The 20903-nt window shown below is 39.9% G+C and overlaps 2 protein-coding genes across 2 annotated transcripts; both read right to left on the bottom strand.

The window, feature by feature from the left end:
• Positions 1-130: 130 nt before the first annotated feature.
• On the bottom strand, positions 131-2360 carry LOC148819047 (trophoblast glycoprotein). Its single transcript, XM_088935829.1, has 2 exons — positions 2315-2360; positions 131-1599 (listed from the first exon to the last, which is right to left on the bottom strand). The coding sequence occupies exon 2, from the start codon at positions 1591-1593 to the stop codon at positions 154-156; it is 1440 nt and encodes a 479-aa protein (XP_088791955.1). The 5' UTR covers positions 1594-1599; positions 2315-2360; the 3' UTR covers positions 131-153.
• Positions 2361-11469: 9109 nt separating this feature from the next.
• Positions 11470-18940, bottom strand: tmem119a (transmembrane protein 119a). The gene is made up of 2 exons (XM_088935905.1): positions 18711-18940; positions 11470-14028 (listed from the first exon to the last, which is right to left on the bottom strand). The coding sequence occupies exon 2, from the start codon at positions 14011-14013 to the stop codon at positions 12943-12945; it is 1071 nt and encodes a 356-aa protein (XP_088792031.1). The 5' UTR covers positions 14014-14028; positions 18711-18940; the 3' UTR covers positions 11470-12942.
• Positions 18941-20903: the final 1963 nt, after the last annotated feature.

The following is a 20903-nucleotide window of genomic DNA, read 5'->3' as shown; positions in this document are numbered from 1 at the left end:
AGAAAAATGACATTTGGCAGATTTCTGTGCTCCTTTTTGGTGAAACAACCTGCCAGCTAAATTGGTACAATACCATTAGGATCGAGTGATCGTTTGGTTTGCATTAGACATTGCTTGGACCAATGGAAAAAGCATGCCAGAGCCTTTCTTGTTTTAAGACTGTTCAATAGGAGCCACCCTCCGGTTTCTCTCTAATATTTTTTTAAGCACCAATATTACAGCCAGCAACACGAGGAGAACCAGCACGCAGAGAACTGCCAAGATGGCCACGATGGCGTTTTTGTCATGTGGGGGGACTGGCCTGTAAAGGATTGTGGGCTGGAAACTGGCCTTGTCGCTTGGGAGTACCACACTAGTTATTGTCACATGGGTCACGTTTTCAAGAGAAGAGCTGCCTGTCGAATCCTCTGAGCATCTGGGACTCTCCGAGAACGTCGGCTGCGCGGTGGGGGTGACCGAAGCTCCAGAAGACGTGACGTCGTTCCCAGCCAGAGCTTGGCAGTCCGCATAGTTCATTTCCTCCAAAGTGTAACGTGGGGCAAAATCTTGAGGGTTCTGCTGATTTTGACGAGAATACAAAGCAGTATCTTTAGATAAGTTTTGTTTGGCCTTAGATTTAACTGCACGGGCGTGACTCAGTGAATATGTTCCAGTGATGGGAGTAGAAGAAGAGATCTGAGCGTTATTTGACAGTAATTGTCTGGGGCTTTCCTGCAATTTATGGGGTAAACCAAGAACATTATAAGACATTCTGTCATTTGGCCTGAGAAAAGTGGGACAAATGGCCATCACAGACAAAGTCAGCAGGAGCCGCTTTGCTAAATGAAGAGGAGCTGCACATACCAGATCAGTAGCTATCTTCAGCCTGCTGTTTAAAAGCCACCTGTAGAGATACAAAATATCGCACTCGCAGGCCCATAAGTTGTCGTCCAGCTCTACGGCTTTCAGACTTGGCAGGCTCTCGAAGGCTCTGTCCGGCATATATTTTAAATGGTTGCTGTTCACTTTAAACATCTGCAGGTTCACCAAGCTGGCAAGAGACGTCAGGCCTAATGTGGAGATGCAGTTATGCGACACGTCCAGGTGTACCAGGGAGCCTGGCAGAGAGTCGGGGATGGCAGACAACCTGTTGCCTTTCAAGCTCAGAAACCGCAACTGCTTCAGGCCCTGAAAGGTCCCGGCCTGGATGACGCGGACGCGGTTGTCCTCCATGTCCAGCCGGGTCAGGTTGCTCAGCTGCCTCAGGCTGCTGGCCGTGAGGTAGGCTATCCGGTTCACCCGCAGCAGCAGGGTCTCCAGGCCGGAGGGCAGGCCCCTGGGGAAGCGGCTCAGCTCGTTGTGGCTCAGGCTGAGCTCCCGCAGCTGGGAGAAGGGGAGGAGGCGGTGGTCAACGTCGCACAGCTGGTTCCGCGCGACGGACAGGGCGGAAACGTTGGGCGGCACCGAGCGGGGCAGACTGCGCCACCCCTGGCCTTCACAGAGCACGGAGGAGCCCGGGCTGGGGCAGCAGCAGCCCTCGGGGCACCAGGGGTGGGTGTGCGTGCTTCGTGAGAGGGACAGGAAGAGCAGCAAGCCACAGAGGCAGCCAGGCATGGCTTACTGCAGGGAAGGAGAAAGACAAGATGAGCCACATTCGTACACATGGCCCAGCCATCATACTGCAGTGGATTGTCCTCATTCTCAGGCATACAAACCTCAATTTCAGGGTTCCCTGTGATTTTCGAACTAGCTTCATGCCATGTTCAATGGTCCACAGAATTATATAGGTAGGAATCAGTCACAAGTATGTCTTGTTTTTTTTCCACATTCCCAACTACTCTACACATTCAAACAATACAAGTTTTTAATAATTCTGAAATGTGATTTTCTGAAACTGAAAAGTGCTACACATTTCAACTGTCGAGTTTCTTGTGTTGTTTTTTCCTATTACCATAGACTCAAAAAGACGTAAAAAATGGAAGATCAATTTAAAAGGTGATGCAAATGGACCATCCAGGCATACTATTTTTGCAAAAAGTAAATTGGGATGTATTTTTTAATAGCTCCTAAGAAAGCCCACTATCTCTATTGCATTTCACTGCTATAATTTCAATGAACCTGTGGCCGTTTTCCTAAATTGAATCAAAATTTGTATTTTTCACATTTTTAAATTTGGATATAAGAATTTGGATCACTTGAAAAGTTTCTGTATTTGGATACAAAAAAAATAGATCTACAGTATGGTAATCAGGTGCCCAATACACTCAAATGAACTCTGTGCGAAAATGGCAACATATGATCTGGATTCCTTAAATCAGAATTAAACAGGGCCTACCATATCCATAGACGCCGAAGATGTCTTCTCCTTGCCGACTGTATAAGGACTGCGATTTTCAACTTTCGCATAGTCCTGCGTGCTTCTGTGATGCTTTCTAGAAAGAGGCTGGTCTGTGCAAATCCCAAACCATCAAACTTTAATGGGATCTTAAGGTGTTCCATTACTTGTGTGTCTTCGCTATCTGGATAAATTGAGAGCTTTTGTCCTGCTACACCTGTGACGTCGGTCTCGGGGTAGTTTTGTTGATTTGTTCTTTAAAAAATTAATGAAGACTTGTTTATAGGGATGCTCAATATCATTTATTAGCAGGAAGCTAGTTATTCGTTTTGCCGTCTGTTAAGTGTCTTCGCTCCTGGTTTGCATTGCGCACGAAGTCCCGAGAACACAAAAGCACGGTGTTAATTGAAGTTCACGGAACTGGCAAACACGCCGCCCACGATCCTGAAGAGTAGAAGTGAAGGCTGCCGTGCACTATATTCCGGAATTATTCAACACCTTGCCGATGCTGAAATGCTGAAACCCGACCCTGAAACAAGGTACCTGAAAATGCTCACGTTTCAGCGAGGGCTCTTTCATCTGCATTGTCTTTGGGGGTTGTCACTTTTTATCTTTGATGTTGTGATCTTCATTCATTTTAGAGCATAGCTTCCTGTCATGAAAGAAACAAACAACATTTACAGTAAAAAAAACAATCCCGTTCAGAAGAGTGGTTTTGTTAACGTACTATACGTCTTCATAACGACTACTTTTCGGATCTTTTGGGGACTTTTCAAAATTAGTTTGAACAGAAAACGGAATAGCGGGGAGACTGCTTTGCGAGACAGCCTTAAATCCAGCCTGCCTTGCAACACCTATATGAGTCACAAGATGGCGATATTGAGGTTGTAACGTCGCGTCTCAAGACACTCGAGAAATGAAAGTACTGTAGAAATTAGCTCGTTTACAAATTTGCGTCACACAATCCTATCATATGGAGTAGAGAAGCATTTTGTATGAAAAAAATCTACCTTGTCTATTTTACAAATAAGATTAATATTTAATTTGTTGTGATTCTCTTAACAATGATTACGGTTAAATTATTATTGTTGTCCACATCCTTTATCGTCTAATCAAAAAGCCATATTTGATGCAATGTAATTACCAATATTATATTAATTAAAGGCCAAGTAATATACACAAGATTTACTCATTTTCATCCTGCACTTCAACAAAGTTAGTGGCAAATATATGATCTAAATATGTAATAATTATTAAGTATGTTTTAGAAATTCACTGTGCCCAGAAATCACAGTTAGTACATAATACATTTTTATTAGCTCTTTCTGGTAAAAACTCTATTGGTTTGGACTTTTATACCCTGTTCCTCACAAAATAAAGGAACACAATTTAATATATATATATATAACCATCTAATCCTTTCCCTTAAATTATATTTATATAATTATTAATTATATATATATTATATAATTATATTTATATTTGATATGGACTCAAATAGCTGCACATTTTGTAAATCAGGCATGGAAAGAATTGAACACGTTTGTAATGTCTGTAATTTAGCTGCACCAACATTTAAGAAATCAGACATATTGGAACTCCCGACATTGAACAATGAATATCTCCTTTTCACTATAAATAATACACAAGTCATGGATAAAGTCTATATTCGCCAATAAACAAATGCAAGACCTTAACGAACTTTGTAAAAAAAAAAACAGGCTTAATTCTATAAAACAGGAACATATGTAAAATATTGGAAATAGTTGCTTCTTGTTACGAATATGTAATCAATATAACCTTATGCAGAGCTGACACTTATTTCCTTTTTCAGCCTGCAAGTAAAGGTTAATCTGTAATATAAAATAAACTCACTTAAAAGGTTATTTCACCGCAGAACATTATTGTATTTAATGGTTTTCATTGGATGACAAAAAATGGAACGTTTGTTCTCCTGGTGAATCCCTCTCCCAGACAGACTGTTCTCGGAACCTGAAAGGTATTCAAGATCAAATTCATAGTTAGACAAAACAAGTTAGAATATCACTTCTTTCAGCCTTTTCACTACTGCACTAAAGACAAAGAGCCAGTGAACCGACCGGCAGGCAGCATCACAACCCTGCTCCCATCTTGAGCTGCTTCATTTTCATTAATCTGCTCTGGAAAATCACGAAATAAAAAGCAACTGCAAGATTTATTATAATGGCAGTGTAAGTGCTGCGCCACACACAAAACATTAACTGCGGGACCATAACAGCAAAAAAAAGAAAATCCTGTCCACGTGTGACGCAGGTCTTTGCATACAGAGTTGGAAAATCAAAAGCACACCTTTTACATGCCAGAAACTGGCTTTTAATTTCAAATAAAAAGGATTAGGGGGGACTGTATAATAACGTCTATATCATGTTAAACTCTGGAGTGAACTACTACACAGTTGCGTGAGATTTTAAACGTTTAATGGCCGAACAAAAAAATAATGGCAGGTCTATGCCACGGCAGTGGAAGTGCTTTTAAAAACAAATCTCTCGGACAATGAGTTATTCAGTTGTCCACTTGTTAAATTTCAATGTGTGCAATTTCGTGTAATTGGCTGCTGAAATATTTATGAAATTTTGTAGCACTGCCAAGATTTGAAAGAACCCTTTGCATTGTCGAGCTCTGCTGTTTTGGAATCAGTAGCTTTGGTCATATGGGTGTTAAGTGCCAGACTATCTTTGATGCCTGTTGTAATGGTGCCAAGTCAGTGTTCATTTTCACCCATGTGAGTTACATAGGTATCTATTAACAGGCATCTATTAAGCTGGAAGTTAACAATCAGCTGCAAATTAGCAGCTACATATTCTGTATTTCGGGCATATGTATAGTAGAAAAGAACAAAACAATAAGGAAATACAGTTGAATGCCACCTTTTCCTACTGATATCTCTGTCAGTGAAGACTGCTAAGTGTAAAAGTGAACAAGTGGTTTTAGAAAGTGACACTGACATAGGTTTGTTTTCCTGTAACCAGTTTTCTTTCCCCTGTTTTATCAAAACCTAATTCACTCTGGAGTCGACCATACAGTATTTCCATATTCAAGCTTTTCAAGTAGGTCCTCAGTTCCAGTTCTGAAAAGTTGTCTTTTACTTCACTTAAAAGCAGCAATAAATATTGAAGGGGTACAGCTGTTGGTTTAATTCTGCTTTAGCACGTAAGTGCCGGAGAATGTCTGTAGTAAGCAGCTGGCTTGGGTCATTGTGACCACAGGATGTGAAGAGTGGATCAGGCCTGTTATGCCCAGAAATGCTGGCTGCCTTTTCATAAAAAGGAGTGCTGTTTCTTGACCCTGGCCTCTTTCAGCAGCAGGGCAGAGGAGCACTGTTTAGGACATGAGAGAGCAGAGGCTCCAAAATGACAAGCCACAGAAAGTTTATTGGGAACTAAGTCTTGTTTTTGCCATTGTTTGTATGATAGATCACTTTTGCCCACAGTGCTCCTGCTGCCTCAAAGCTTGAGGCTGGTGAAATTCTTGAGATGACGTTAATGTATACTGTTTCCCATGCAATGCTCTGATAGCTATTTTCTGCCTTGTTTCAAACATTTCCCCTTTTTGCGGAGCATGACTTGTCAGCTGTCGATATGACATTTATGCACTCTAAAACGTTTCATTTCGCTGTGAAATTGCATCTTGAAGTCAAAGATCCCTAAAGGTCAGTTTGGCCTTTCAAAGTCACTGATATCCTAATTAATCTTCTCATGTTGTGTTTCTGGAGGGATGAGAAGTATGGTGTCTTACGTCTAGAAAGAAATAAAATATTATTTTCCGTTTTATTTCAGTTCAATTAATTTAACTAAGCAAAACACACTTATTTAACAATATCTTCTTCTTGTCTTCTTATATATTAATATCCGGAATTGTCATTTATGAACCAAAAGGACTAACTGCTCCAACCTTTTCCTGGATACAGGCTACCATTGTCCTGCAGAGTTCTCAGCAGGGACTGCATGAACAAGAGGAGTGAACTAACCAAATCAAGCACTTGGCACAGCTGGCTCGTGGTATAGCCTGGACCTGAACTGGCAATATCTTACAGTAGATTATAAGACTTACAGTAACCTTCAAACAAGTGTCTTTATTGTTGAACCATATGGAAGTCAACAATATCGTTGGCTCACATTTGGTTCAACAATTATATGGACACATCCTATATATCGACATTCTGAACTGCCAGAAAATCGGGACGGTTAAATTGTGCCATATGGGAGTCTTACGCATTGAAGTCTAGAGGTGTTTATCGAATTGTAAAGTTGCAGATGTGACAACATATTCATTTATTTTAACTTGGGGCACTTAAAAATCTGATTTAAAAATCAGTTTTTCCCTTCAATTTCTGCTTCTTCTTTTCTCACATGTGTATTACATTTTGGCTAAAAAGCTCCTTCTTAGTTTTCTGCCCCTTGTGTAAGTGGATTAAAATCTGATCAAAAGAATTTATCTTGGAGGAAACAGGCACTGTCACTGTGTTGGCTAAGTACTGTTTAATTTCCACTCTTCATTTGAATCTGTGTCAACTTCTGTGCATAGAAAAGAGGTGAGAGGGAGACTTTGGAAAAGAGGCCTTTCATTTTATTATTCCAGAGGGAATAAAAAGGAAATAGTCGGCATAGCTTTTGGCCCTAGTGAAGGAATGAAAGGAGAATGGATATAACAGCATGCTCACTGGAGCCAGCATTTCATGATGCTTAGTGACCTCTGATGAATTATATGAACTACCAGAAAATCAGGACTGTTATATGTTCTATAGCTGTAGCTCTTGTTCTACTTTATATTTCAAAGAGACAAAGTTTGTGAGAATTCCTCTAGAGATGATAACGTGGCAGACCTTTTTGCTTGCTTTACAATGTAGTGCTTGCCACAGTGCATTAACTTTATCAAATGAATATCAAATTTGTTCTTTTTCTTTGAACTGCATATAGAATGAAAATTGGGTGGCAGGGACATTTTTTTTATTACGATTAAATACCAGGAACTATATCAAAAATAAAACGGAAGATTTATGTTAAAGAAAAGAATAAGTAACTTTTTACTCTCCTGCAGAAAAATGTTGAAACCTCTTCCTGGACTTGTGGTGTAAAAATATTATAACAGAGCTTTCTTGACAGTGTATAATCTTAGAGTCACTCTTTCAATTTTAAAATCTTCCAAAGCTGCAATTTCAAACCGGTCATTTATTTTTCTTGGAACACAAGGGAACTTCTTTCAATTCCATATTTTTTTCACCAAAGTTGCCTTAAAATGGCTTCCCTGATGTATGCTCCAATTTTCAGTGTGTATTTATATCAGTCAAACTGAGAGTCAAGCTGTAATTTAAAGCAGATTAAGGCCGCGACTGCCAGTGTTCTTTATTTGTAAGACAAACATCTAATTTGGGGTCTGCAGCTTCTTTCATGTTTTAAAAATACGAAGGGCACTCTTTGTTATTTTTATGTCATGAGGTAATATATGCTGAAGTCTCACTAAGCATGAATCCCACACGATTCGCCACACATGGGCCCGCCACAAACAAGAAATTAGTTATTTGTTCTACAGTTTAAGGAGACTTAAATTGTAAAGAATTGAGAAAATTATTTCTTCCCGGGGATCATGTGTAGAAGCCACTGCAGTTTGAACATCATTATTCAGATGGAATAGAATGGTGTGATGGACCTGGACTGGTATAAGTGATCTTTGCTATCGCTCCTCTAGTCTTCTCTTACAGAGAAGTACCTTCAGTGATGGCTATCTTCATCGGAATAGCGCTAGACTCAATACAAGGCATGGTATATTTCACTGTCCTTGCATTAATTAAGTCTTTTAAATGGCAGTTCGTCCAAATTCATAATCGACTCACTCTGGAAACTTTAAACTTCTCACCTGGTGTAAGGTGATCTCATGATTTGTATCTCAAGTATTAATAATGCTCAATCAAACCTATTTGCTCATTGTTTGAAATATAAATAATTTTATGTATGTGATCAGTGAGCTATTGACGTAAACTTGTTGCAGTTTCATTGTAAATCAGTGTAGATATATTAACTTGTTCCTGGGGGCAAAGTTATCAAAATAATCCATGCTTACACAGAGCCACACACAGCGGGTTGACGCAAATATCATGTCAAATGCTCACTCGCACAAATCTCTAAGAGCATCCTTTGAACGCAGGAGATGTACAGTGGCACGATCTCCTGGGAAAATCGGATTCCTCTCACAGAGAAAAAATAAAACCCACAGAGGGAAACTATGACACCAGCTCATTTCAGGAATGTTCGGATTAAATATTTATCCAGTGAACTATTTTGGTGATGCTCATCTATTCATTCTCGAAAGAAAAGAGGAGGCTCTTACATTCTTAACATCTCGCGTGTACTATTTTAAGTTGCTATGAGAAGTATTTCAAGCCAGGCCTACAGAATGGTTCCTGCCCCTCTTGTATGAATAAGGAAAGGGAATTAAAAACAGAACTGCCTGTTATGCTTTTTTCTTACGTCCTTTTATATAAATCTTGTTAACTTTGAGACCATTTTTAGTGATGGGAATGGGTATACATTTTCAGTTTAATAACTGTATTAATCCCAATAATTAGATCTGCATTTTCATAACCAGATGTGGGATTAATGGGTCATTTTAGCAGAGTTCACCATTCCTCTCTGAGAGTGAGAAAATAGTTCTGATATTTATTGGCCAACATTTGTGAGAATGTTCTACAATGACAGGGGTCACTGTTTTTCTTCTGCAGCATTAAATAATGAAGCACTGTTTCTCAGGAGTCTTGTGTGAATATTTTTGTGGGGGAGGAAAACTGGGCACAGGGTGATAGGAAAGGCCTTAATAGGAATTTTTCACTTTCCTTTTTTCTCCCCTCTTCCAGACTTCTGCAATGTATTTGTGTAAAAGAAAAAAATATATATATTTCAGCAATGTTTTTATTTCCCTCTAGTCTTTTTCAGAAGATAAATGCAGCTACTTTGTAAGGTTCCAGTAAGGTGCTTTGGCTCCATAAATGAGTGTTGAGAAACCCCAGAGTTCCTAAGTGCTCTTTAAAACTGAAACACCTACACTTAACGGCTAAGAGCACTATGAAAAAGTGTTTTAGCTAAAGCGTGTAGGTGTATTCAAAGGAAAAGAGAATTTTTTGTGATCTTAAGAGTAGTAGTTAAATAAAACAATATTTTGAAACTTTCAGTTGTGATATTCAAACAAAAAAGCACAAAATCGATCATTTAAACACGTTCCTCTGTTATTGGTGTAGCACACGTTACACATTGGACACTGTTTTTAGCGTGTCATGAATGCCTGGCAGTTTTTTAATTGGTTTAGGAAGCAGATGGAGAAGGCAGAGATGTGGCAGCAAAAGAGCTAGCACAGGCCTGTGACAGCAGAGATCAGCTGTTTTACATTGTCAGTAGTGCAGTCGAGTACTCCGCAGCTGAGCTGTGGCCTCTTGTAACCAGTTTAAAAATCGCGAGAGAAAGGTACTTTAAGAGTTAAAGTACGAAGCAGTAGTTCAGAAGGATGCCAAGACATCTGTGCGGACAGTCCCACTTTTGGTCTTTGTGTTAAAATAGAACTGTACATATTCCTCAAAACATTTTTATGACAGGGCACTCAAACTGCGATTGTTTATAGTGTTGCAGCATTTCAGATCTCTTTGGACAATAAATTGTGTGGAATGCAGTTGCAATTGCCTTTTACATTTATCAGTTCCTAAGGTAAAGCTTTCTTTTCTATCCTTTCCTTTTAGCTCAACATTTTCCTTCAACATTTAGAAACACAGACCCCCAGATTAGCGCTCCCAGGGCAACATTCTCCATTACAGCAAACTAAAGTTTTGCTCAGTGTCTAGTCAATATCAAGAGGGACTCTTACTTCTGATTTGCAATGCAGTGAGAACAAACAGTCCGTGCAGACCATCAGCAACCATTATCTATTCAGGATGTATTAAGGTCAATTAGTAGGGAGAGTGATCTGGAATGTGCAGCTGCTGAAATGAGATGGCTTCTACACAATGTGAGTCAGGTTGATTAGCAAGACCCTGAAGACAAATGGTTTTAACAAGCCCCTCAGGAAACCTTGAACCAAGGCTGTGTTATTGGTGGGCTGACGGCCTGTTTGTCGCTGATTGATAGGGGTTTCTAACATCGCCAATGTGCAAAGCTTATTTTTCATGGGATTTTTAGAGAAAGTCAGGATTATTACTTATACATGTCTGTATGTATATAAGGATGTATCCAGAGTGATGTTAAAAATGTTTAACGGAACATGCACAATAATTTGAGTTTGAAGGTGAATTAAGTCCAATGTAAGAGGAACACTGATAATATGTACATGTGAGTACCTTGATCTCTTGTGCTCCGAGTCCCTGATCCTTCATAGCTTTATCACATGGTGCAGTTTGAATATGAGGTTTAAGATATAAAGGTTGTTGCAGAATTACCTTGAAGTCGTTTCATTTGTTTTGATTCACTTGGTGGAGAACACCGGGCAGTACCTGACTGGAAGCGTAGGGGTGTGTCCAGGGTGTGGTCACTTAGGTTGCCGTTACTGGGGATCACTCATTGGCAGAGCCCTCTTCTGTAGGTACAGCGCCACTTCAACGTTTGCCTTCATACAGGCAGTTGAGACAAACACGGCAAAACAGACTCAGGGAACACGTAAACTTTTTTCTCAATAGATTGAATTCTTGCGTGGGATGCTTGCATCAGATATTTTTCAGACTTCAGAGGGGATTTATTAAAGGAAACCAGCAACAGGAAGGCCTGTCGTAAACATTACCTTGCAGGCAGACATTCGCTCTTCTAATTAAAGCGCCAGCAAAGACAACATGACTCACGATCACGAAAAAGGTTTCAAAAGACACATGTTGAGGTCAAACTTATTTCCAAGTGGAAAACAAGGAAGTAGATTAAATGACCTACAAAGCAAAGAAACAGCCCGTGAAACTATTTTTTTTTACACAATGCAGAAGACATGGTTTTGCCTGTTGTTTTGTTTCCAGGCTTATTTTACTTCAGTGCGTCTAAGGGTTTATCACCTGCATGGATAAGGCATCCAGCTAAAAGTTCAAACCAAAACATTAAAAGCCACAAACAGATGGAGAGGAAGAGTGGGGAAAAAAAATGACTGTGCTGATGACTGGACCTTGGAAACAGTTTATTTAATTTATAAAAGAAACATGATTATAATATATCAACCCACTCTAGAAGTTAGAGTAGTGGTCACTTAAATATTGCAAAATGAAACATGAACAAATAACTGCACCAATACTGATGGCTATTCTATTTCTTCTACGCTAGAAAAAAAGCAGAATATTTTCTTTGGCATAAAACAGCACCACTGAGGTGAAAAGGCAATTATTAGCACATTATTTTTTCCACAGGAAGAGAAATATTAAGTGTGATGTAATCATCTGTTGACCATATCAAGGATGTTAGCATTATTTAACTATTGAACTGCATGTTCTGCATGATGAGCAGGATGTGGACTGGCATCCCTTATAAACGTTTCTGTGTTGTAAGAGTATGCTGAAGTGTAGGTGAGCACAATGAGGTATGTTAAGGCATAATTTGGGAAGCCATGGCTAAGCAAATTCAATATGTGGGATAACCACTATACACTTATGGAACAACTGCAGAAATACCATGGTATATCAGTGTAAGGGCTTGGTCGATTTGTCACAATTGTTTTGTTCATTAAGCCACAATAGTCCTTGCAGGAGTTCAGTGTTGTGAATGAAGCAGTGTGGGCACAAAGTACAGACATACTGTATCAAGCAGCATCACAAAGCGCATTATAGAGTGAAAGAATGACATTGTGACTTTGGAGAATGAATCGGAAGAAATAGAGCAGAGTAATAGGCTGTACATGAAATTTACACTGTGTGTTCTATTGATTGAGGCTTAATGTTGAAAACTCAAGGGGAACGTTCCACAATAATAATAAGTAGAGGGACATATTGTACTTGAAAGCATCAAGCAATATTATTCTCGTTAAAAGAGCTGAGTGTATATGATTGAGAATATCTAACAAGCATTTTTAATGTAGCATGTATCATTATCTGTCAGATTTTAAATAAATGTTTCTAGAGCAATTGGAAGGGTTTGTATATCGGTAGATTTACAAACTTATTGCAGTGAAGAAAATTCATAAAGACAAATAGTTTTCCAGACTCGCAGAGCTATTGCATTCCACAGAGAAATATTTTTGCAAAAAAGGAAGTGTGTCTGGCCCTGCCAGGATTTCTTCTTATTAAATAAGTAAAATAAAAAAAGAGCACAGGCTTAATTCAAAATGCAAAGTACCATAGCTTTCTTTAACAATGACACTGTCCCAATAACCACAGTTTGGCTTACAACACATTTTACAGGTAGTCAATATCAGAACACTTCGTAAAGCAGTCATATTTCTTCAGGGAGAGAAGCTTTCCCATCCAGGTCTTAGAAAAATCTTAAGCCAATCAAAAAGATAATGAATATGGGAAAAATGAAACAAAAATACTGTAGATTTGTTTTCTTTTTAAGGCCTCCTTTGGTATTCACATAATAAAATCAACAAATTCGGAGCTTGTGAAGTAACACTGTGGAAAAGATCAGAACCTTCTGGGGGGCCATCTGTTAAAATGCTGTGGTCTCCCCACTGACAGTTTGAACTGCTGGTGCTGGAGTGTCCTGGGGCTGGTCGCTCGCGGCAACCGCAGGCTGCGGGTCAGTTGTGGTGACTTCCTGGGCCTCTTCAGTGGCAGGCTTCACTTCCTGCTCAGCCTCCTTCTTCTCTTGGCCAGACACTGCTTCACCCTGTTGAGGTTCCTGCACTGTGGGGCTTTCTTTCAATGGAAGTGGGTCTTCCTTTGGGGGCGTGGGGTCCTGCAGCTGGCTTTGGCAGTCCTGAGGTTGACACGGACACGAGTTTTGCTCAGACTCTTTGCTCGGGGTTTGGCTAACGTCTTCTCCCGCGGGAAGCTCGGGTTGGCTGGCGGTCTCCTGTTGAGCCGGAGCCGGAGGCTGGCTGGGCGCTTCTTCTTGCACAGTTACTGGAGATGCAGGGGAAGCCTCCTGGGGACTGCTGGTCTCTTGTTGGGTCTTTTCCTCCATGACCTGTTTGCTTGGCTGTTCTGCGGCTTGTGATTCTTGGTTGGTCACAGGAGCCTTGCACGGGGATCTCAGACTCTGGGCGGCTGCTTGGATATCTGCTTGGAGCTGCTTGGTGGAATCCACCGGCTCCTCTTGCTGGGAGTTGGGTGCCTTTTCTGGAATCTCACTAAAGGTCTTTGCACCCCCCGACTTGTCCTTCTCATCCACGTATTTCTTGGCGGGGAAGGAGGAAGGGTAGTAGGCGTTGACCTTGTGCTTGTGCCTCAGGATGGAGGCACAGCACACGATGAAGATGATGACCGCCAGCAAGGAGGACACCACGATGATCAGCAGCATGTTGTCCCTGAGGAAGTCCACCATGTGGCTGAGGATGAAGGGTTTGGTTCGGGTGCCATTGGAGACGCGCACCGTGGTGGAGATGGGATGGGAGCTCTGGGTGGTGTGCAGAGAGAAGGATGTGGCCTCGTAGTCCCCGTCTCCACTTGTCTCCATAAAGGTGGTGCTGTTGGACTGGAAGGGGGTGGAGCAGCAACGAGGAGCCCACAGCAGGAGGAGGGACACAGACACCTGCAGAACAACCAGGGAGCTCTTCATGGTTCCTCTGATAACCTGCAGCAAACAAGGGTGAACAGTTGCTGTTGATGACGTAGTGTGAAAACATAAAAGCTTGATAACTTAAACAAACATATGAACAGGCCGGATATACAGTCATACTGACACAATGTCCAGTGCTCAACATCCTTGGTTCAATTGTGTTCTGTCCAGTTTGACAACCTTGAAGCTGACTTCTTTGTTTAACAATTTTCTTGTGTGAGTAATTTGCCACCTCAGGATTAATCTCATGGTATTAACTGGCTTTCAGATTTGTAAATGATGTACATGTGCATTAGTAGAATAATGATGTTTGAGTCATAAGCCACATGTAGTCAGTCCTGCACCTGTAAATAAGAGTTGCACAGTTATCTTCCTGGTGCTTGGTGTCTCTTTTAAAAACATTGGGGGCTTTGGAGAATTGCTCATATATGAAATAATATATGTTTTATAAGGTAGAGACTTGCTTTTTGTGCTGTGTGTGCAGATGAAGTGGGGTTTTATCTTTACTTTTCTTAACAATCCATCCATAATGGTTCTAATCTTGTGACTAAGCGCATGTGCAAAACACATGCCTTAACTGTTTCTTCAATATCCTATTAAGTACTTCAATGCTGCACTAAGATACAGTACCACATTCAGAAGCTACTATGTCGAATGTGCATGTTGAAATTAAAAATTCTCTGTGTGATTTGGTGAACAAATCACTAAATGAAGGATGACCCAAATTAGCTAGCAGAGATCCATGAATCTTTTACTAAAAGACCCAGTGACTGTAAGTATAAGTCAGTTAACCTGGTCAAAAGCCATAAGTTGTTTTATAATAATTATTTTGCAATATTGTGCTGAGATAATGGTTCAAGTATCCTTTTCATCATGTATTCTTTATTTATCATAAGTTTATCTGTCCTGCAAATTATGCTGCATTTATCACACATTTGACATCTAGGCAGCCTTAGAACGGAGAGCATTCCTCATTATTGTCCTTCCTGCTCAACTCCTCCTGACTACCTTGTATAGCTAGGCAGGATATGTTTAGATTTCTGTATAAACACAACCTGCTGTGTTTGGGAACGGAATTCTTTGTCAGACAGGAAAGAATGCTGGTCCTCATACTGCACACATGTGTTGCATAGTCTATTTCTGTCAGCCAACCGCTGCGCTCTTCAGTTCAATTATTCAAATCTACATCTGGATAGAAAACTCATATCTTAATCCCTAATTCACTAGCTTGTCTTGCCCCTGAAGACAATCGCATCGTTTCAGATAGTCTGGTGCACTACCTTCCAGCTACTTCTGTGTTACAACTGACAATAAATTCAGCTAAGGCCTGCAGCCAAAGAACAGTTTACATTTCTCTCCATCACCAGTCCACACCAAATGGTGTGGTTTAACACTAAGACAGATACTTTCATCATCTGAGTCTTCTATGATTCTGGGGAAGTTTGAAATACACAACATTTCGGCAGCAGAGCTTTCTTCACAAATTAACCTCTATACTGTATGTTTCTCTTATCTAATTCTGGACAAAGGTACAGTAGTTGAGCTTCTGCACAATTTGACCTCAGTCTTGACCTCAAGACTATACTGTTTCCAAAGGGAATTAAAAAGCAAGGGAGACACAAAGCATTTGATTGATGTTGGCTTCTATTATTACACATTGAACCATAAGACCAGTATATAGCAAACAAACAATCAAGCAACTGTAATATAACTTTTTGCTGACTTTGGCTGTTAATTTTTCTTTTCACTTGGAATCGTAGCAAGAAGAGGCAGGAATGGTGCTAAGCATTTTATTAACCTACAGTTTGGAGCATTTGGTAGCCACAATATAGTTGCCCGTTTTCATTTCTATATAAAGTACATGATTAAATTATTACAAAATTATTTGTGATTAGTAAAAAGCAAAAGTTCAGGGACATCAGGGTAAGTATAAAAGTGAGAAACTTTTAAGTATGTATTTCAGAACAGATTTAGTTATGACATAGGTCTTCCTGTCTTTTTCAACAGCACATGATGAACATTTTTACAGCTGGAACTAATGTGATTATGTCAGTCCCTTCAGGAGTATCCAGATTTTGCACATTTTAGGACATCATCTAATTCTGTCCATGCTCTGCAAAATGTAATTTTAAAACTAGGGTTTAATTCAGTTAAATGTTCTTCTGGCAGGCATACTGAGGTAAATGCAAGGTCATAAATACACATTGAAGATTGAATACATGAAGAATGTTTACTGAATTTAGACAAGATATGAGTGCTGGGCAAACTGAATCAAAACAGACTGGTAGTTAATTAGAAAATATGTTAATTAATATATGTTAATTAGAAAATCAAGCAAAATGTAAAACTGTACTATATACTATTAAATATTAATATGATCCTGTCTAAAATCCTAAAATCACCAATGATGTTTCAAAAACCATTACAAAATGATACTTGAAACCTGTTTCCTGGCAAGAAATGCCCATTACAGCTCAAAAGCATCAGAATAAGTGAAGGACAATAAAAGGTAATGATAACGCATCTGGAATGAGCTCTTCATCTCTTTGACAGATTGAGATTCTGTCTTAATTACAGCACAGCTGTCATCTTATGGAAGAGAGCGAAATGTATTTGTCTGATTGGTTTGGAAAGCTTTCTTTTCTCATTTTGTCCTTTAAACGTCTTGTGTCTTAGCAGTTAGCCTCCCAGGCCTTAGTGGAGCCACTTCAGTGTGAGCCGTGCTTTTGCTGAAGACGCTGCCTCTAAAATGATTCAGTACCATGGGAATGTGGAAAAGTAACACGGGCTGATATGCTGGGGAAGAGGGAGAAATGGGATAGACGTCATAGACAGTAAATTGATGGTCCAATTAGCGTCCATTGCTGGAAGTGCTTTATCAGATGCGGGGTGGCTGGAGAAAAGAGGTCCCTCTGTGAGTTCCTGGGAATTGCCCTGAGGGGGGCGTCTGGTGCTCAGCGGGCTGTCTCTCAGGGACCCATCGCAGCACGTCCTCTTACCAGCTTCTGACCCCTTGCATTAACAGCTTGCAGATTGCCCTTAGAAGTCTCTTTTGAAGGAGGCCGGACTCCTGTTCAAGTAATTGGGAGCAAGCACTTTACAAACCGCTGGTTTCTTCATAATGCGGTTAGCGTAGCGTTCTTCAAAGAACTCCTGCCACAAGATGTGAACTTTATTGGGTTTATAAAAAGGTCTGTTGATAGTTCTCCAAAGAGTGTTTTTCCTTTATTTGCCTCAATGTAAACTAAAGTTCTCTCTAGTACAGCATTGTTTATTTAAACACTCGATCACATACGTATTTGCTGAGCATTGCTGATCTCTGGGCTACATTTCAACCTCTAGCTGTTTTATAAGGTAACTGAATTTGCTCAAACTTGTAGGTTTTGCAGAAGTATTACCATTTAAGTTAACAATGAGTCTCCTATACAATAATGTACTGTATATGCCTCCAGTTATGTTGTCTTATTAAAAAGATATTCATTCCTTAAAATTCAATTCAAAGTTGGAATATTTTATGAAGGCAGTTGGTTTCAACAAAACAACTCCTGAATTGGATATGGTACTGAAAGCCATATGCTATACCCAGCTGCAATATTAATGACCCTTAATTACATCGTAGCCTGTTTGTCTTGATTCTTCATTCCAAACTCACCCACATATACCCTGTCCTGCAGCTGCAGGAAGTTTTACCTCCCTGTTCTGGTGCTTCAGCACATCTGAAAATTGCTTGGTCTGACCACAGTTCACCAGTCATAACCAGCTAACTAAAGCAAGCTTTGAATGTAATTCCATTCAGTCTATGGAAGCAAATGACTTATTGCTGGAAAACGGAAAGATAATAATGAACTAAATTCCTAAATACTGCCTCCTCTCCATCTCAAAGTTGTGGTTTCATATGGTCTTTCTTTCATCTGTTAGACATTCAGACAGCAAAGAGCTCTGCAAGGTTCTCTGTATTCAAAAGCATTTAAATAGTCACTAATTTAATTCTGATGTTAAAAAAGGCTTTTTGGAAATGTGAAAGCTGATTTATTTCACTCTACTGAAAGCAGCATATACAGTATGCAGGTAGGTATATAGTTATTCTAAAGAGCTCATTAAAATCACTAATAAAAATGACACATAGACAGTGATTAGAACTAGTTAAAACAAAATTTAATTTGCAAAGAATTTATGTAGCTGAGTTTTCTATAGGTCAAAGATAGAGCTTATTTTTAAAATGGAACCACTACACTGCTCTCCGTTCAGCTACATTCAGAGGTGTGGAAGCCGATTACAATAACAATAGCATGTATGCCCCAAATAAAAGCTGGTTTATTATCCATAAGCTGTGCCCATCATATTTATAATAACCAAATTCAGTTTATGCTATGTGCTCAACTGATCGTTCAGAAGTCACATAAATGTGTAGAATTTTGAAACAATAGTAAATCTTTTCCCCTGTATGTGTTGGGGGTTTTTTCACAGTTGAGGTAAAAGGGAGATAAATGCTGAAACTTATTTCAAAACACTGTTAATATTACAACAATTAAAAATTTAAATTAAATTCTGCCAAAACTGTATAACTGAGCTTTTGTTTCACCGAATACATTATCCAGACAGAAAGTAATCCAGTTTTTTTACGTTCAGTGCAAATGAAAAACTTGGAATGGATCTCCCTCTAAAATACAGCTGTACAAATCTGTTTCAGTACTCACAGACTTTGAGTGCCGAGCGAGACGGAAGGCTTTCCCTGTGTCGTGCTGCAGAAGAAATCCTTAAAGATGAGAGAATCTTTTTTTTTTCTTCTTAAAAGTGCGAGAGAGATGTGGCCGGGTTCAGCTTCTTTGTCGTCTCGCTCCCTCCTCCCAAGTGCTGCTGCAGCTTCTGACTGTTGTAGGTTTCCTCACAAATAAAGGTTAGCGAGACGGGGAAAAATCCTCTGGAAAAGTTCCTTGCTGTTTGGAGAAATTCCCTCCTCTCCACCTCCCCCCCTCTTCTGTATTTCCTCCTCCTCCTCTACAGACTGGCAGTAGACTTTCTGGGTGCTTTACAGACAGATTGTTTTCATTAGGCTTGGTTTAATGTGCTGGGGTTGGTGGGGAGGGGGGGACAGAGCTCCTACAGACTTCCTTCCCCAGATCTCTCCAGCTCTGCAGGAATAATGTAGCTCAGGCAGGAAACACTGCGTTTATACAGCACAGTTGGGGGGTCACAATGTTAGGGGGTAATAGGGAAATCCCACTACACCCACCAGTTGGTGGTTCTGCACTGGACTGCGTAAGGGCGCAATTCACCACGGAGGGGCGGGTCCATTGCTTTGAAAGCAGTTTCACACCCAAAATGAACCCGACCCAATACAACAGGGAATACGTATGGATTTGCATTAGGATTCAGGGTGGGGAAGGAAAGATGATTACATTTCAAATCAGTGAAAATGTTAACAATTTATTTGTAATCTCTCAAGTTTAGCACTCACCTCCAGAATATTACACCATCCTGCATTTCTAGTCGAAACTGCTGCTCATTTTGAAACAGTAACTGGAAAAACTGATACATCTATTTGTGGTAGAATTCGTGTGTTAAGAGGCACTATCTTTCCTTCCATTTTCAAACTCCTTATCCAATACAGGATCACAGGAGGGCCAGGATGCATCATTAGGGGCACTAGTGAAGTCTGAAACTCTGAAAGGATTTAGGTTACCCTAATTTTTAACTCCCTTGAAAACAGTGGACCAGTAAAAAGTGAGTGTAAAACACTCTCAAGCACACTACTGTATGTCCCTAAGGTCTACTCTATGACCATCATAAACTCAACACAGACACAGACACAAACATTCATTGAGAGTCTTGGACGTTTTTATTCCTGCTGCATAATTGCATTAGAAAGGTTACAAAGGAGAGGGGATCATGTGGACTATCTAGCATGTTTGCTTTATAGTAGCTAATAGTAGCTAATTGATCCAAGGTTCTCATCCAGCCATCTCTTGAAAAAAGTCAGGCCATAGACTTCTACATCATGGCTGGGTAGTTACCTACTCTACCAGCTCTGTGCAAAGTGGTGCTTCCTTTTTCCCTACTGTAAGTGCAGTTACTGTACATGTACAGTAGTTTCCATTTGTGTCACTGTTCATTCTGAAGACATTTGCTGTTTTGACTGGCTTGGCAATGCCACTGAGCATTTTGAATACTTGGATCAGGTCCACTTGTAGTTTTCTCTGATCAAGGTTAAAAAGTTCTAGTTGCTTTACTTCAATTTCAATCTCCTATCCTTTTACATCAGTGCAAACTCACAGTGAAAGCAAGACCTGATACAACATGAGTTACAACTGGAAAAATGGTCCGATACTGCTTTTCCCAGACACTGAGGTACTGCTACAAATAAGCCACTTGTGTTTATCAAAGGTTATACATACAGCAAGAGTGCTTCGATTAAAAGCCCACTGTCTGTGCCAACAACAGGAAATGTTTTTATTCAGACATTGTTAATAAAGACATAGACTGAAGTCTTTGGAGTAACTCATCAAACAGGAACAAAGTACAGAATTGTATCAGGACTAAATGAGCCAGTAACTTTTAAATTCTTATAAATATTTGAAAGAAGACAGGCTTATGAGATTCATTTAAGCTTTGTAAATGTTCTTGTGTTGAATTCTTGTTTCAGTTCAAAATAAAGGAAGGAATGATATAGATATGAAACTACATTGATCCTTACTACCATACCTCTCCTTTTAGATGTCTGTAGTATGCCACATAAGAAGGACAGTGAATTTGATTTACCGCAGACATGGGTTTCAGTGAGCACGTCAAAGTTTTTCTTCACTTAATCAAGAATAACTACACAATATGAGTCAAAACTGATTAGTTGAGTTCAGTAAAGTTCAGCTTACAAATAGAAGAAAATCTGCACT

Source organism: Atractosteus spatula, chromosome 17 (genome assembly GCF_055471065.1).
Source record: "Atractosteus spatula isolate fAtrSpa1 chromosome 17, fAtrSpa1.hap1, whole genome shotgun sequence".
Taxonomy (NCBI): Eukaryota; Metazoa; Chordata; class Actinopteri; order Semionotiformes; family Lepisosteidae; genus Atractosteus; species Atractosteus spatula.
Note: the sequence above shows the minus strand (reverse complement) of the source record. Positions and strands in the feature narration are given on the sequence as shown.

Bases quoted from the DNA above. Each gene is read 5' to 3' on its own strand.
- LOC148819047 (XM_088935829.1), bottom strand. From the start codon at position 1,593: ATGCCTGGCTGCCTCTGTGGCTTGCTGCTCTTCCTGTCCCTCTCACGA.
- tmem119a (XM_088935905.1), bottom strand. From the start codon at position 14,013: ATGAAGAGCTCCCTGGTTGTTCTGCAGGTGTCTGTGTCCCTCCTCCTG.